Source organism: Pocillopora damicornis, chromosome 13, assembly GCF_964200805.1.
Source record: "Pocillopora damicornis chromosome 13, jaPocDami1.2, whole genome shotgun sequence".
NCBI classification, from domain to species: Eukaryota; Metazoa; Cnidaria; class Anthozoa; order Scleractinia; family Pocilloporidae; genus Pocillopora; species Pocillopora damicornis.
Window position 1 is genome coordinate 4678976 of NC_142682.1, and position 18740 is coordinate 4697715.

The window sequence follows — 18740 nt, forward strand, 5'->3', positions numbered from 1 at the left end:
AAGCGTTTCAGTTTGTGCTATTTCATAGTGTTTAAAGCTTTGTAAACTTTCAGGATGTCGACTGTTCCATTGATAAATACGCAGTTTTCGACTCGGTCATTCACCGACCTTCGTGTTCACAAAGTTGTCAATCATGTTATTATCGTTTTTGGAACGAAAGTTGTTTTTGTCTTCCAGTCTTCGTCAAACCAAAGAGTTGGCAGAGTTATTTATTTGCATGCGTTTTGACTAAAAAAATATTTTCTATTCAGGCTTGCCGAACATGAGATTATTATAACCAACTCAGCGCTACGCACCTCGATTATTTATTTATGTTCGGCGCACCGTCGTAGAACAATTGTTACGTCGTCCGCGAAATTTGATGCAGTTATCAGGTACCAAAATTTCTGCACAAATCTAAGAGTTTTTGCCTTAGTAATAATTATTTCGAATTCTTCATGTGGCTTTAAATAGAATAGGAGGTTTTAAAAGAGGTTAGTTCCTGAAGAAACTGTGGCGCTGCGTCGGTGGGGAGTATGACAAGGTAATTTGGTTTTATCAACCGAGTTGATAATGGAAATTGGCCCTTCGTCAGAGAAAAATGACGAAGGGCCAACGCTTTCAACGTCAGCTTATTCTTTACGGTGGCCAATTTTCTTTGTCAACTCATCTGATAAAACCAAATCATCTAGCTCTGTCTTGATTTGCTTCCAAATACCAGCATTCTACTATGCCAAACGAATACTCGGAAGACTATGGTTATTTTTACTTAACCGTATAAAAACATGGTCAAATATTTCCGGAAAATTTGAGTAGCTACTTAAGACCATAAATTTAGTCGGCAATCCTGATATTGGAATAAGAGGCTGGAATATACTTCCCGCTTTAAGAAATAGCTTATTTTCAGTTCTCTCTTTTTCAATTTTTAAGGCAGAGAGCTATGGCATTAGGAAATGCATAAGCCGATCAGTCTGAGACAGGGTTTAAACCTGATTGAACAAATCGAGTTAGGATGTTGTGCCATATTTACGGAAATGACAGTAGGTGGCTCTCACCGCGGGCCCATATTTATAATGGCGCCCAGAGCAAATATTAGAGTTGGTCCAGCTTTCGGTCGGGCAAGCAAGATTTTAATGAAATAAGCACTGCTAGCTTTTTAATGAATCAACCAGCAGGAAAGAGGCCCTTTTTATAATACAAAAGGGGTATTGAGATTTCGGAGGATTGAAAGAAAAGTAAATAAATCATTTCATTCTTTATAATTTTGTTCCTGGCTTTACCACGATGACAAAGATGTGAAATTTCTCTCTGAACTTCAGCTCTTTTGCAACTTTTTTGCTCTAAAGAATGAATATCGAAACTGTGGTAGATCAGTTCTCTTCTTCAGAAACCCAGTTGAAATTTATGTTAATCGTAGACAAACAAAATAGTGCTGTGTAAGTCGCATGAATCCTAGTTAACCAACGATTTCTTCAAAGAAAGTAGAGAGATATTTAAAAGGAGCATTTTCAACTCTTAAGAAACGCTTTGCGTAGAAAATAAGTTACAGTGGTGACTCGATATGATAACATGTCACTAGTAAGGCCATCATTTCCGTTAGCTGTCCCAGAATGCATTAGGGTGGCCAAATTGCATGTTAACAGACTAAACATTTCATTATAAAAAATATCGAGATTAAAACACAATGTTTCGGCGACGAAATGTCACCATTATCGTTTCCCTTCTTTATAAAATATCACTGAACTTATAATAATTTACATTTGATAATGGTGACATGTCGGCGCCGAAACGTCATACTTTAATCTCGATACTTTTTATTATGAAATGTTTTTTCTAAATATTTTGTCACCAGAACAAACTAAACGAAAGACAAAATAATAATGATCATGATAATCACTAATAACAGTAATAATAATAATGATGACAATGATATTAACAATATTAATAAAAATGATAATGATGTTAAAATAATGAATAAGAAATAAACCAAAAGTTCATTTTTGGTTTTTTAAGGTAACATAGCATGAAGTTGCTGACATTTAAATCGAACTAAAACGTGCAAAAGCTTTGTGTTCTGATCTAAATCGTTGTTCAGAAACTGAAAATCTCCTGAAGACAAACTTATACTCTAACCAATGCATGTTAAGTACACATATTGATAGCAGAGAAGTCGTATTGACTTAAAAATTGGCTCGCCAGTCTGAAGCCATTGATTAGTTTCCAAAAATTTTAGCAACCAAGAAACTTGCGTCCAGAAAATCTTTGCCACAATTTAGTAGATAACTGCTAATAGATTTTTACCAAAAATGTGGACTCAAAATAAAATCCATTTATCATTGGAGTGAGGATTACGATAAGGAACATACAACATGGGCACAATCTCTAAAAAGAACACTAAGGGAAGGCTTTATGTTAGCAAGAGCTGGAAATCAGGAGTTTGTTACATCCAAGCTGCAGCTAGAGACAGTGTGATATACTGATACAAGTCTTAGCCTCGAAACGCAGCTTCTGCGCAGCCCACAGAAATATAAACATGTTTCTGACTTCTGCCTTACAATATTATCTTAAAGGCAAAATTAAACGGGTTCATGACATTTTGACATTACTGGCATTGTTACTATCGTCGTTTCTTTAATTTCATTGTTTATTAACTTACAAGAACCCGGGATATCCTTTAAAAACTACCTCATCGAAACCTCATCGGAAACGATCTTCACAATGTTAGCCATAATAATATTGAATTACATGCTAGGCTGGCCTATATTTTGTATCAGGCAAGTTGATACTTTGATTTGTTTGAGGGCTGCTAACGACAATCTTTTCAAGCCAGCGTTTCTCATAGCCATTAGCTCACCCGCTAAGGAAACCATTTTTACTTTAAGCAAACTTTATGGTTAACGCCCAATATATGATATTTAACAACACAAAAGAGAGAGGAAACCCTACGCGAGACCAATTATCCACTTGCGACACCAACTTCTCGATCTCCTTGTCTGTGTAGGGGCGATACTGCACTAGCCGTTTCTCGGTCATTCTTCTGCCATAAAAGCTAAATTTGTTTCGTCTTTTGGTCTTCGTATGTCCATTTGCCTCCAAATTTCCGTCCATAACGTCAACAAGGTCTTTCTTTTCTGGATCCTGCAAGTTAATGAATTATGATTTTGTTCATCAGAGTCGGGTCGGTTAGGGGATACTAGGGTCAATTTCTGCTGGATATGTCCTGCTGGCTTCTACAGCCCCCACCCCATTATAGTTTATTATGCGGCCAATTATATCAGTCACTCCTGGGAAAATGTAACAACTTTTAAACCCCGAATCTACCCATTCTTAAATTCCTACCTACCAGAATTTTTTTTCCCCCAAATCCCGAAAACGCACGACCCCATTTTAGCAAGTCTGTTTAAATTGCTACCCCATTGTAGTCAATCTAGTAGTGAAAATACAGAGTACAGCCAAGCTGTTCTCTATCTACACACTGCAATGTGTTATTATGCGCTCTGATACATGACTGACGCCACAAAATAGGGGCGAGATTTTTCAAGCCCGGAAAGTAAAGGCCTTAACAGACAAACAATCAGACGAAAAAAGGCTAAAACCAGGAAAAGTCAAAACAAGCTAAATAAGCTAAAAAGAAGCTGTTCACGAGGAGGAAAGCGAAAAGAGCTCGTGACGTAATATTTTAACACGAACTATAATCCAGCTGTTGTTCATAGTAGAAAACAAATCGAATACATTTTGCTGTATGTTTGTTCAGGTTACAAAAGCCGTCGCAAAGGTGCAAGAACATTACTTACGGACTCGCCTACGATCTATATTTAACTCGGTTACGGCCTACATGTGTGCCAGTCTTTTTTATTCTTACCACATTTTTTTATACCCTGTGTGAAAAAGCACACGAATGAAATGCAAACTATTAGTTAAGATAGTGTTGCACCTTTCGGATCATGCCAGTATCTTAGCAACATTTTTTATATCCTGTGTGAACAAGATCACGAATGAAATGAAAACTACTAGTTAAGATAATGGTGCATCTTTCGGATCATGCCAGTATCTTAGCAACTGCGCATCAACCCCTTCCTTAACCCAACATTTACCCGAGCTTGTTATAAGTTGACTGTTGTTGGGTTAGGGAAGGGGAAGCTTCACATCTTTTCAAATACGAAATAGCTCACCTTTCCATCGTCTGACTCCGTCTGAACCACTGGAATCTTCATGCCTTTCTTGATTTTTTTGTTTATCTCAAAAGACACACAGGCATATTCCACCAGGGACGCAAACACGTAGAGGAAACACAGAATCAGAAACCATTCAATGGACTTAACGTATGACACTTTAGGGAGAGAGGCACGGGCGCTGTTGGTAAGCGTTGTCATGGTGAGGACTGTTGTAATCCCAAGAGCTATGCGCGCTGAAAAGGACGAAATGAAAATAAGTAAGTACATGCAATCGATCCATGTACGTTGGCTCGCGTCTTTTGTCTCGTAAACCGCCGACAAATAACGATATTCTAAGGGAAGAGGAACGGATAAACCAATGAAAAAAATAAGTGAACCGAATTACAGAGTTGAATTTAAGTTCTGAAAGTGTATAATCTACATATACTCGGAGAGTTTCTTTTTTTTTATTTACGACAGCAAAATTTAAATTTCATTTCACATTAGGTCAAAACACGGCGCGCTCGGTGAAGCAAAGATACTAAGAGTCCCAGCTACTGTTCTCCAGCACTAATATGCTTTTAACCTTTATAATGTTTTGGATGGAAGGAAGGAAGGGTGGAACCTTCGATTCGACAGCATTGTTGTTAGTATTCACTACAAAGCAAAAACAATGATAAGGGAGAATGATAGAATTATGAGGATAATGATGGGATGTAATTTTTTTAAAACTTGAGATTTTATCCACTGACCAGGAGTCGAGTTGTGACTGATCCAGAAGGCGATCCAACTGAGCATAACAATCAGATACGCTGGAATGTAGGTCTGGATCAAGAAAAAGCCGATGCTGCGCTCGAACTGAAACCACACTATAAGTCGAGAATAGGCACCTAAAGATGTAATAAAGTTTAAGTTTAATTCATGGCCAGAACTCTTCCCCTTACAGTGGGGCGGTAGTAACAAAGAAGGAAGGGAGAGGGGAGGGGGCATTTGGCGGTAACGAACCACCTGGTCAGAACGAGGAGAGGGTCATGCTCACAATTAGGATTCTTCCGAAGGACCACCTTTCAAAAGCACTCTCAAAGTTATTTCAGGCTCCAGATATCTGGTTTTCTAAAACAATACTACTTTTATTAGCCGCGTTGCTTGAATTATTTCTTAGAGCATCGATAGGAACTAAATGGGTTCCCCTCATGAATGAGTTTTGCCTTGTAGTATTACTTTTGATTGTTCTACGAATTACAAGACGATGAAATCGTTTAGGAAAAGCTACCTTACATTAAGGCCCACATGATAGTTCAGTTCCCTTACGCACGCGATCCCTAAATCTTTAAGAAAAAAAGGTGTTGCTCTTTGGAAATGATATTGGAACGTGTTTTCTCATTAATCGTACCTGAGGTGAAGTTAGCAGTGGTAGAATTAGTCCAGTAATCCGTGAGAATGAACTGGGGTATTTCTAATTCATTCTGAACAGCAACTTCTTTGTTACCTTTCTCCTTTTTCCATTGAAACAATAGTTCAGTGTTTTCGTAACTGACTATTAATTAGAACACAATACAGATTATAAATATGACTAAGTAGCTGAGGCTTTATTGTTATGTCAGTTGTAAGGGGGCATACCTAGTGTTCAAGCATATTTGCTCGACTTAGTCAACTACCGAAGATTATCTATGGCACTAGCTGGAGAAAATAAGACTAAGTTTACACAGCAAGGAGCGAGGTGACTTAGGGCGACATGGTTAGTAAGTGATGTCACAAGTCATCCAGCGAGTCAGTCACAAAATAGGTGAGAAAATCAAGTTGCCAGGATATTGAAAACGTGTATCGAAATGCTGTGATGAAAGCTCGCTCTGATATGTATGAATAGCAGTAAACTACCGTACCCTAACGAAGACTTGTGATATGGCAATCAAGATGTCGAATTTCAATTGATACGGACCTCATGTCGTAAAACAAACGATGCAGCCTGATTATATTATCATATCCACGATAAATATACAATGTTTTGTACTACAATTAATAACATTACGTACAACTTTCAAACGCCAGCCTGCAAACTTGTTTGTCCAGTGGATAGTTGTGGAGACGCATAGGGCAGGATGCTGTCATCGACAATCTTCAGCGAAGTAATAAAAATATGTGTAAGCCACTGTCCAGGGGATAGTCTCTTTGGCATCAAATAAATAATACAGGAATGCTTTAAAGTTTATTTTCTATGTTCTGATTGGCATTAGTAATTTTGTTAATTTGGTGTTACGAAACTTGATATAAAAGACTAAAATTCTTCATGGCCAGATAACGCGATTCGCCTTTCTAAAACTAGTTACTTATGTCTATCTGCGCGAATGCATACCTCATGCTATGAAAGACCTCTCCATCTGGCCACAGTCGAACCACTTCGTTTTCCTTGGTGAGATCGTGCTTGATCCCAGATTTCTCATTAACAAAATATATGTCAGGTATCCACATGTGCTGAACCATTTTGGCATTCAAGGCCAGCCTCTTTTTGTATCCCGTGTTATTGTAAGCTAGTCTTTCGTCTTTCCAGTACATTCGCAGGAAGAAGCTCGTTCGAAATTCCTTTTAAGTATAAAGAGCGATATGATGGCATAGAACACTTTTTTCATAACTTAATGAACACATACCTAAGTGAAGAGGATGGAATAATGACATAAATGCTATAAACGCGAGACAAATTAAATATGTAAGATTTGTTTCTTGTTTGAAAAAGAGTCAATTTTGTCTTCGATAACCGGCGATGAAGTTCCTAAGAAACACGATGGTTATGGAAATGAAGAAGGAACTTGATCCAGTAGAGAGCCAAAATATGAAATTGTCAAGTTAAAGAAACAAACTCTTCCTTGAGACCTCATTCCAAAATTTTCTTGAAAGCTGACATATCATTAAGCTCAAGGTATCTGGTGTTGAATGTTTTTTGAATGTTCTGGTTAAGAACAATTAAATGCCGCTCGAAGGATGTCCGCGCGAAGAATGTTTGGCCTCCATCTTGAGAATGGGAAAAAAGAATCAACGTCACCTTCCTCCCAGTCGACGGAAAACTCTTGGGTTGGCCTCTCTCAGAGGATACTGAATACTGAATCCGGGCACAAACTTTGCAATTTACACGTACCGCGTTATGCATTTAGTTTGGCTGTGACATAGTTCTCTCACTTATTGTTTGTGGCTCGTAACTAGAACATAGGAAAAGTTGATGTAAGCCTCACTTCTGACTCACCATGTTTGCCTCACTTATGTATCCAATGTCTAAAACAAACATATCCGTAGAGACTGTGATTGGTTCTCCTACAATTATAATAAAACTGCTTGGTAAACATTCCATAACTAGCACTAAGGGTTTGGTGGAGGAGGGAAAACTGTTTCGAATTGGTGATACATCAATGAATTATTCAGTCTGTAAAAATGATTCTTAAGATTATTTCTGAAAATTTTTTTGAATCCCTTAGTTTGCTTAGAGCTAGCAACTTTCCGCATTGCCCTAAAGATAAGACTTCTAAACAAGAGACTTACTCTCAAAATTACATAACGGACATTTTGATTGAATTTCGTAAAAACAAAATTAAAGTTATCAAAACGGCCAATCAGAACGAAAAATGTCCGTAAAAGCCTATAAGAGCACGAAGTAAAAACAAGCAAAATACTCAAAGCCTTGAAAGCGCCGTCGACCAATTCGTGAATGGTGTTAGTTTTGCATCTGATTGATTGAGAGAGTGGCACGAGTTTTCGGGAAAAAAACACAGAGAAAGGCAAAGCAAAACCAAATCAATCCCAGATTACTTTCGACGCTCAATTAATGATTGCTCTTAGCTTATCGCGGTTTGTGTTTCATAAAGCGACAAGGAAAGTTTTTATTCCACACATATGGGATAATGTAAAAGGCACAAGCTAATCTCCAAGATTGCATCAAAATAACCCCGGCAGGAATTTGAACCCGAAAATTTCGGTGCGGAGTTCTTCAATCATACCGTGGAAACAACACGTCAACCACTACATATGTCATGCAATTTCGTTTAATGCTCGTACCTGTGAGACGTGTGGCTAGAGAGAGCATGTGTTGCACTCGAGGCCCTTCCGTTTTACGTCGTAATGATGCGACTATAGTCAATAGGTACTTACGGCCTATTTTGGGTCTCAGCCTGTTGTCAGATTTGTTCTGAATCTGATTCAATATTCGTGCCAAGATAATTTCAGCGTCATTAGTTTCCACGCTCTTCGTCGGCCCCGGAGGACTGCAAACAAAATAAGAAAAAAAGGATTAACATCTTTTTACTCACTTGATGCTTTAGAAATGATTTGATCCCAACAGTATGTGGAAAGATTTGTCAAATTTGAACCAAGTATATGGTCCATCTCTCTATAGATTTCGCTTTTGCTTAATGGTAGAACCTTTCATAGGGCTTAATGCAAAGGTCTGGGGTTCATTTATTTGAAGAATCAATTTCTTTCCGTGCTCTACACTCTCAAACAAAAAAAATGAATGAAATATTAATTCCGCTTTATTTTCATACCCGTCTAAACTTATGATTATGTAATGTAGTTAAATTACTCTTCACCTTGCAATGCTGTTGGTGGATATGGTTGCGTTCGCAAACGTCCCATTTCGACGCCCATCCTCACTTGCGCTAGAGAAACCAGCAGCTGAACATGCAATGAAGATTAAAACAAGTTTCCAAAGCTTCGCACGCATTTGCCGTCACAAACTCAGGAACAACCTAAAAAAATTACAATTGCTGTCATTAATGCAAGGTAGCGCTCTTGATTGCCACGCCTAGTGATCTCTCATACGAATGAATACATCAGGCCCTGTTTAACGTTTGACGCTTACCCGCTTAATTCATCTCAAGGATCAAAACAAACGAATCAATGCAATCAAAGAGGAACAAAGCGAAACGATCGAAGCGATAGAAAACGATCGTGACTGTATCACGTTGCCCTTCACTAGTCTTCGACCGACCCAGAAACAAATCTCAGCTAACGAAAAATAATTAACCAAGCCAAAATATACAATGAAATGCAAAGTAAAACCTTACATATGAAACCAAGGAAACACACAATATGAGATATGACCACAATTAAGAATAGCTTTACAAGAAGGCAAAACTTCATGAAACTAAGCAAAAAAGTAAAAGCAGGAATAGAAAAAATTACCTAATATTGTACTAAAAAGACCTAGCACAGAAAAGCAAGTTCAGATTACTTATAAAACTGTTCACCTTCAGTATAAACATAGACTGAGCGCTGGGACATCAACAACAGCAATGATAACACAGCTGCTGGCTAGAAATGGCCGCAAGCTACCAGGCTAGGTAATGGTGCTAGCGACCTAATTGAAGCAATCCCCAACACTCCTAAAAGATCAGAATAATAATATACCCAGATATTTGTTTTGCCTTTCAAGACAGCCTTTGGATTGGCGTTTGGGTGGAAGGATAAGTTTTTGATATTCATAGGTAAAACTGTTGGCTCACTGACTTACAAAGCGATTACAATAGGATAAAAAATTTACAGAGGTCTAGACAGATGTGAATGAGAAATTGATCTTCGCAGTAATGAACACTACTTATTCAAAATAAGACCTGAAAAAAATTCAGGCATGTGCGTGACCTCTGCGATACCAGTGTAGTGCTCTACCAACTGAGCTAACTAGCCAACTGGTAGCTAGTCATTATGTTGGTTCCAAATAAACCCGTGAAGTGATGAAAAATAACTGTGATTATATGAAAATCATACGTTTGAACTGCAGATTAGTAAATTGAATATGAAAGCAATCTTCGTAGTGGTAAAAACTTCTTAAGCAGTGGTGGTAATAAGGCCTGAAAAAGATTTAGGCCTTTACGGGATTTGAACCCACGACCTCTCCGATACCGGTGCCGCGACAGATGTCATAGACAACGAATAACTGCATAAGTTTTGCTATAAGGGAATAACATAAACATATGGAACACACGTAAACATAAGCCTGGAACTAAAGTATCTGCACCTCCACCCTCATTATGGCGTGATTAAGAGCGAAACAAAACAGTTTAACATTTGTCCATCGATTCTTCATTCTTCCGCTGAACGCGCTCCCCCAGCGGTACCTGTGATCTTTTATTTTTTCAAAGTCGTGACTTGATGACGATTTTTGCTGTTCCTATTTTAATTCGTGGACATTATTCTTATGTTCTCACTGTTGATATTACCTTAAGCCTTCTTCTTGGCTAACTCGACGTAGAATGCCAAGTAAAATTTTAACACCCATGGTTTCATCACAGCCTCAAATGATAGAGGTTTTTACATGTCAGGTTCAGTCTTTGTATTATTACTACAAAATACATCTTTGTTTTTGAACCAGAAAAAACGAAAGAACATTCCAGGCTTACCTATAACATTTAAACGGCTTCCGACACTTCTCTCCGGTGGATCATTGTTTAATGATTCTTGTAGTTCGTATATGAATTTTTTTACAAATATGAATGATTCATTTGAAATTGACGAGTTTCATCTCAAAACAAAGGAGTTTTCCGGTAATAGTTTAGTTTTCTTGAAAGTCTTAAGTAATGAAAATATTTTTCAAAAGGTAAAAAATTGAAAAGTCAGTTATATTTTAAAACTCCTATTCGATTTTATTTCATTTTAAGGTTATGAAACTCTAGGCATAATTTGTATCTTGAAATAACATCTTATACCTTTTCGAAAGCTTTCTTGGCGTTTGGTTTTCTTTGCATGACATACTCGCATCATCGTGTCAAACGCCTGCCTTGATAATTGGATTTTCCTAACCCAGTAGTCCACAATCTATCTGTTAGGCTAACCACAGGCAATGAGTAACTTAGAAAAAGTTGCTCTTTCCAACCAATTGCAATGACCCGTTTTGTGGGAAGCCGATAATATGGAAAATGCCAAAATTTGCATTATCTCGAATTTTGTGCCTTTATCATCGGGATTATTCTTTAATTTTTATCGCAAACAAGGCCGAAGACGATGCAAGGAATCGTTAAAGAAAGTAATCGCGAACACTTTTATCACAAAGATTGCCTAGTAATGGTTTGCTGGTGAAAATCACTTCTATTTCTTTCTCTTTTTTTAAGAACAACGAGGTCGCCGCGATTGTCAAACTGCATTTAAAACATGATGTTCTAGGGAGATAAACAATGTCAAAAAGGGATTATGAATGACATTGTGAATTAATGGTCAAGGAGAAGCTGTTATTGATACTTACAGTTTCGATTGTAAACAGAACTCTTGGAAGGTAGACTACCAAGCAGCTATATCGTTTTTATACTGCCTGCACTTGAGAAATGTTTAAATGCTGCGCCGGGGATTTTTACAGATGCCGCCGATCCTCTAGATGAAGAAGTCGTTTTAATTGAAAACCGAAAAAAAAGCGCTTATTTTGTCTTTTACCACTAATCCATGTTTGACAAAGGGGAGACACACCATGCTGCGATATCTCTCTGAGTGGTATTATTTCTTTGTTGATGGCAAAATTTAAAACGGGTGCATTGAGATGAACGGATTTTCTGAGCGTACTCGGAAATTTTTCCAGTAAGATAATTTTTTAAAGCTTTGAAGGATTGTCTCAGAAGAAATCGAACCTCCTACGCCTTTTAAAGTTGCACGCGGTGGCTTTTCACTGATTACACATGTTTATCTAAGAAGTAAAAGATATGGAAGTAACGAATGCGTTTTAGTCATGGACAGATTTAAGATGTGGATCGCCTTTCAGAAGTTGGAATTTGTAAAACCTGTTTTGTGTGTTCTATTGTTTTTGTGACAGGCCAGTAAGAAGGAGGAAAACGTTGATATATTGTTTTTAGTTTTAAGAGGTTCAAATTTGGTGGCACGTTTTATACCCAGCAGTAAAATATAAACACTATTTTGGCCATGATTTATTTATGACAAACTCGCGTATGAAAACTTAGCTTTGGGAATTCAAAAGGATTACATTGGACGTGCTTCTAAATATAAATACCACATTTTATGCAATCATTGAAATGGTTCAATTTTGGAGTGTTCAATTGGTTCCGTGCACATTCTACTAATTTTAAATGTTGGAAGGAACGCGATTTCGTTTTTTAATAGAGATGCATTAGACAAATTCATTAGTCACTGCAATTTAGACCAGGTAACCGGCACGCAATTTCCATTATCTTGACGCAAGGTAGTCATCCATTTCGAGGACAAAAATACGCTTTTGGCTAAGAAATTGTAAGAGTTTGTTGAATCGCATTTCAAAATTAAATCTGAATGAGGGAAACACTGAATGAAATTTAGAAACTTTGAAACAATTTTCCTGAATTTTTGTTTATGTAGTTATGCTTGCCTAAACAAAAATTTGATTCGAAGGTGATACGTCGTGCGACTTATTATTACAATTTGATTCATTCCTTACGCAGCCCAGAGTTTTGTTGAAGAAGGCTGTAGCTCACTGATAGTAGATTATGAAGCTACAGTGGTCACCGAAGTTTTCGTACACAACAGGTTCTCGTCGTATTATGCTAGATACCATATCAGCTATGTGTCGATTGAAGATTTTGTAAGGATGAGCCCTATTATTAGAAGACCAAGCTCAGGTGTACAAACTAGTACTGAAATATAACACAGACTGAATAAATACCCACCTTCGAATTAAGGTCGAAAGATACGCAATTGTTTTGATTTACTTCTGACTGCGTTACGTTTGTCTAAACATTTCTTTGAAGGCCAAGTCAACTTCAAACGCACTGTATCTCAAATAAACTTCTTAGTGTTCACGGCTTATGTTGAGGAAAATATTTCGCTGAGCGGTGCTTTCACTTTCCCCAATGCAACTCAAGACTTCACAGCAACTTTTGGTGCATCTTAAGTAATTGGAAATCTATTTTTTACACTCCAACCAAAGCAACGAATCATTTTACAGAATTTGCTTGGTTTGCCACAAAGCCTATTTAATGCTTTTAACACACACGGGTGCCCAACCAGCTGATAAGCAGAGAAATTCCTCAGGGTTAACGAGTGTGCGATAGGAAAACAATTTCTCCTCACAAAGAACTACTCATTTCCAATTTTTTGTTGTTGAGAATAACCAAGATCAAAAAAATTTTCACATTGAAATGGCTGTTCTCATTCATACCTTCACCCAATATCTTATTATAATAAATGAGAGACATTAGATTTTGAACAGTTTGGAAATGAAATATTTATCCAATTTCCTTTTAAACGGATCTTCTTTGATGATTTTTGATATCTCATACGATTGAATGATTTATGATAAGGTCCACGATAAAACGTGACTTTCATTTGAGGTTAGTTATGTATATGTGGATTATTATCTTGGCTTAAAGATAAAGTCCATAAGAAAAAAAAAGTAGAAACCACTAATATTTCTAAACCATGCGACGAGGTGTTACTTTCGGACTTCATACACTTTAAGTTTCATTTTTCAAGGTCTACTAGTCCTGTTGGAAGACTAATCTTATTTTGAATTTAGAAAGACCAGAAAAAAAAAAATAATTGGCGAGGGGTCAAATGGTGCTGATCGGTTAAATTTATCAACAGCTCGTAGTAAATTATCTTTCAGGGTTGAAATATAATCTCTGATAGATAGGCGTATCCATTTGAAACAAACACCATATTTTATGATAGGGCTTTTCAGACTCCGAGGCAAAATGTACTTATTTATTAATCATATTTGTTTCTTCTTGTGTCTCGCACATATTTTCATGTTTTTTCCTAATTTTGCTTGAGGGAAAAATATTGCTTGTTCACTCATTTAGATCTTTTTTGTCACACATTCATGATATTGAAACTCTGTTCAAGATATTGGTAAAAAAAGGATTCCAATACATTTTAGATCTGTTTTTGAATTTGTGTAATCAGTACAGGGGAGCTTTTGAGACTAAACAACCTAAATCTATTTATATGCCATTTGTTATCCAAGAAGGTTCAAGAAGTCGTTAGGGCATATATTGCTATCCATGCAGAATCATCTTATGTTGTGAGATTATAAATATTGCATGCTCTTGAAAATTCATCTAGACACTATCCAGTTTCCGAAGTGGTGCATTAAAAAAAAAAAAAAAAATTCAAAATTTTGTTCTTCCATTATATGTTTCTTGTTGCTAATAGCATTTTGTCAAGAGTTTTTTTTTCCGTTCATGTCAACATACACAAGCCTCGTAAGGACGAGACATTCGGCGACTGAGATAAATAACAATACGAATGAAGCAATTATGGTTTTCACACAATCACCCACCTACTAAAAAAAAAAAAATTATATATATATATATATATATATATATATATAATAATAATAATAATAATAAAGCAACAAACTGAATGCCACCTATGCGAATACGATCATGCGTCTGTCTACCCTGAAAACATTTGGCCTTCAGTACATGTGAATATTGATCTCTAGACGTATGCGTATTAATCATTATAGAGTTGATTGGAGTGCTTTCCATAAACATACATATCAGTAAAGGGAAAGCTGTGGAATATTTCCTGTGGTGTGATTTTTCAGCTTAATATTGGTTATGAACCCGTCCCCAGCGTGGTGAGTCTAGGTTCACAGCGAAGACCCACAAGATATGTGTAATAACACATATGTCTAGTGATCTGAGCCATTCAAAACGTGCAAGAGCTATTTCTCAAATGATAAAATTTCCGCATTGGTGGTGAGGCCTAAGGTTTCTGGTTACAATTGCGCTTTGCGTCATATGATTGTTCAAGGAAATTTCTGTTTGCTTCTGTGTTTCTTACAATCCATGCATGAACACTGAAAGGCAAATGTTCAGACTGAATTATTTATGGAGGTATGAGTGCATGACTGGAAGACTCAGACAAAGCAGATGATATTTGGTTTTTGTTTTTATGTGCAGCCTGAAAGAGAAAGAACTTTCTTAGGTCAACAAACACTAGGAGTCGTCTTTCCTGTCTCTCTATAAGAAGCAATCTTTTGAACTCGTACCGAGCTAAAATGAAATTGCCAAGGCGATCTCCGCCCTAGCTGTTTTCAAATTTATCGAACTGTTGTGAGGAAATAGCTTCCGTTTGTTTGTACAAATAACGAACAAGGTCTTCTGAAGACATCTCAGATTAACTACTCCCCTATTTACGAGGAATCACCCATGCGATTGCAACTGACCAAGAAAAAAAGAAAAAAATTATCATTTTCATGAACTCTGGAAAGTGCTGATTATTCGACTTCAGTAATTATATTGCAAACGATAATAATAGTAATAATGATAATAATTAAAAGAAATAATAATTATAGTAACAGTATTGTTGTACTGATTTAATTGGAACACAGTCTACATGAGCTCTTTGCCCATTTGAAGTACAACTGTTCGCCAACCTGTTATTGATTACATAAAGATCTGTCGAAAGATATTGACTACTTTTTTCGCTCACTTTCAGAAAAGGGTAAACAAGGCAAATCCGCTCTAATATTAAGTTGAAGTAAGTCACCAGTAAAAGGCGATGAGCATCATTTTCTTAATAAGAAATCTTTGCGTGGCGTCCTAATTGTTATGAAATGATCTGATGTCTTTTGCATCTGATATCTTTTGCACCAAACCCAGTTAACATGGAAAGTGACCACCTTCGCATTGGTTGCTATATTTCGTTTTGCGACAATGTGCTGATGATAAGGATACAGTTAAGTCGAAAAAGGTGTCCATGGTGGGCTTTTGGTTTATACCTCATTAACACCAAAGCCAAAAAACTTTTTAATGTTGCTTTGTTAAAAATAGTCTGAAATTGTTTTCTTCATTTAAGTTGCTTATGTTTGTCGACCTCAAAGTTATTACAGTCCTGTGTAAAATTTAGTTGTTCAGTTTTCTATCGCGGTTTTTTATCCTGTTAAACCTGGTTTAACTAACCATGTTTTGTTGGTGTAAATGACACACAAGTTCTAGTCTGGTTCTTGTAATGTTATTACTATAATATGTGTATTTCGATCAAGTCTTCTGATGTTTCTTTCTTAAGTTAATTAAGGATATCCTTAATCTAGCTTGGCGATTATGGTGAGTTTCAATCAGTAATTTTGTAAAAATAAAATTGTGCAGTTATTTCGTGATATTGCTGCGTCGTGTGAAAACTCCTCCTGATTGCGATCGAATGATTCACTTCCGTTGCGACAGAAGTTATTGCTGTATAATTTTGTAATTCATGTTTGAATGTTAAATTACTCAATTATAAATCGAGGTTATTATGATATGGAGATCTAAACATTCTGATGAGAATCTCGCATGTTTTGACTTCTCGTACAAGTTTATAAAAGTTCTATAGGTCGAGTGACAAACTGTGTACCTTCTTCTATGTCGCAATTTGTTTAAGCCGGCCTGTAGATAATGATATTCTGAAATTTTTGATAAAAATATATATTTGTTTGTATGTAGGATTGACCAAGTGTGATATTAATCAATCCGGTGTCAGAAAGGAAAAAAAATTGGCGATCGATGGTGAAAAAAGAAACGTGAAAGAGAATGATTAAAGATGGCCTGTAACAATCTAACGAACAAAAAATGAATTTTAGAAAAGTATTTGCAAAAAATAGCAGTCTGACTGACATGCTCTTCGACACAAACATCATTTTCCTGAAACGATGAGCTATCCTTCCTAATAATGAAGATTATGGAAAAATATTATAAAAATTTTTTGTAATCCAATCTCGCTTAATTACATCTTTGGTTGCTTGTAGATCATTTCTCCACGTTGGAAATAGGTTCGTGGGCTCTTGTATTTTAGCCTAATAACCCACTCAAAAGTTATTTATCCAAACGCAACGGATCAGCAAAGTAAACAGTGGATAGCAAAATATAGTGTGGTAAATCTTTGCGAACACTTCTTTACCTTGTATGACAATAACAGTCAAGTTCAATTTCTCTGTTCGCGGAGAGAAATGGCGTCGCTTTCTGTCACAATCTCTCAGCCTTCGATGATTTACCGAGGCTAGACTCGTTGTGATTTATATCTTAACCTCTGAAGGAAGAGCTGAGCAGGTGTCAAACGCTGGAGCGTAACAAACAGATCGCCGCACAGCAAGAGGGTACACAAATCAAGAAAAATATGACACATTCGCGCCATTGGTCGTGGTTCATAATTGCACACACTTCAATGATTATTACTTTTGGCATATGGCGCGGGAGAATGGCGATTTTCATTACTCTTTGAGGAGTGATTTGTGGGGTAAATTTATGCAGCCGCCATTGACTAAATTTTCTCTACTTATTGTGAATCACAATAGTGTTGTTTTGTGCTTTCTTTCATCAACGCAAAAACGGCATGATAGCTTGACCTACGGACAACATAGACATGTATTGTTTTATTCTCCCTTAAGAGGAAAACACATTGCCATGATGTCGCCTGACTTAGGGTATTGAGAAAATCCTTTATTAAAGTGCCCCCAGAAAAAGAAATCGTACGTGAGGTCGAACAGCCGCTGTTATAATTTTATTTTCCAGATTACTAGGAAACATGCATTCTGAGCATAGTGCCCAGAAGGGAAAGTTTGCTACCTAATCTTGATCGCAAAGACTGAGTCGTGAGCAAGATATGTAACTTAGTGAGTTGTGTTTGCATTAAGAGGGGGCAAGAGACAACAAAATCACACAAATGATCAAGCCACATGCAGGTCAACTGTCCGGTCGAATCAAAGTCTCCCAGTGCAAATGGTAAGATTGTAAACATCTTTTTTTCTTTTTCCGATAAAGGAGCTAGCTTTAAACTCAGTCAGCAAAGGTGTAATAAAATGTATTGGAAAAAACCTATAAAAAGTTATGAAATTTAAACAAAAGCAAATGACAAATAACAAAAGCTCAAAAACTAAACTAATTACACTTTTGTAAAATTCCCTGAAAAACGGGTTTCCACGCCAACCAAAATGTCGAGGTCAAGGTCTGCCAACACGATTGATCAGATTATGTGCATAGCACGTGAATGCAAAAGACGAATACCAAGGGGGAAGGGGAAAAATAGTCAAGTTGCAAGACACAATGGCTTTAAATTAGCTGAAATTGCGAGTATCGAACCATAGAGAGATTTTAAAGCATGGTTGACGCGACTTCTAATATCTATTTGATGTCAACAAAGTCTTGATCTCAATTTCGTCCCCAGGAACTCACGGGAGTCTCATTTTCCCGTCAAGAGACCTTGAGAAGGAGGTTGGGTTATCTTGGAATTTAGGAACTGAACAGTGGAAAGGACCTCAAGATTCTCTTAGAACATAATCCTTTGTAGCTTTTTTCGAAAGTTGTGCAATGATTGATTACAAGCCAATTAATACATACAGGCAGCTAGAGAAAACAGCGGGGGAGATTGATGAAGATAATTATGAATGGATTGACGATTGAATAAATAACTTAACTGTATAAATCTGCGAATCACTGGAATTAATACCATGGTTTCGTGCCTGCATTATCTCTGCTTTGATCCTGGCAATTATTTTTTTTTACTATCAAAGAGGCATCTTTGTGGTTGAATTATTCCAAAGATAATTTTGAAGTGGTACCGGAACGTAATAATTTTCATGGGAAGGTAGTACCTTTCATAATATAGTGGATAGCGCTAAACGCTGATTCTGATTGGCTACTCAAACTTCGCAAATACTTTGCTTTTTACTTC

General features: G+C 36.8%; 1 protein-coding gene across 5 annotated transcripts; it reads right to left on the bottom strand.

Annotated features, from left to right (window-relative positions):
* Positions 1 to 1849: 1849 nt before the first annotated feature.
* Positions 1850 to 17177, bottom strand: LOC113677912 (glycine receptor subunit alpha-2). Of its 5 annotated transcripts, none has more exons than XM_089192898.1 (11): positions 12755 to 12980; positions 9365 to 9499; positions 8705 to 8863; positions 8268 to 8380; positions 7369 to 7436; positions 6487 to 6713; positions 6167 to 6249; positions 5527 to 5670; positions 4886 to 5023; positions 4152 to 4387; positions 1850 to 3117 (listed from the first exon to the last, which is right to left on the bottom strand). In XM_089192898.1, the coding sequence occupies exons 3-11, from the start codon at positions 8836 to 8838 to the stop codon at positions 2857 to 2859; spliced, it is 1404 nt and encodes a 467-aa protein (XP_089049024.1). In that variant the 5' UTR covers positions 8839 to 8863; positions 9365 to 9499; positions 12755 to 12980; the 3' UTR covers positions 1850 to 2856. The 5 variants fall into 5 exon arrangements, with proteins under 5 accessions (XP_089049024.1, XP_089049026.1, XP_089049025.1 ...); XM_089192900.1 differs by lacking the exon at positions 12755 to 12980 and adding an exon at positions 11353 to 11508; XM_089192899.1 differs by lacking the exon at positions 12755 to 12980 and adding an exon at positions 10514 to 10608.
* Positions 17178 to 18740: the final 1563 nt, after the last annotated feature.

Coding starts and splice junctions, on each gene's coding strand:
- LOC113677912 (XM_027194772.2), bottom strand. CDS start 8,838: ATGCGTGCGAAGCTTTGGAAACTTGTTTTAATCTTCATTGCATGTTCA. Junction 5,024..5,526: donor CACTGCTAACTTCACCTCAG/GTACGATTAATG, acceptor TTACATCTTTAG/GTGCCTATTCTCGACTTATA. Junction 3,118..4,151: donor CGGAGTCAGACGATGGAAAG/GTGAGCTATTTC, acceptor ATTAACTTGCAG/GATCCAGAAAAGAAAGACCT.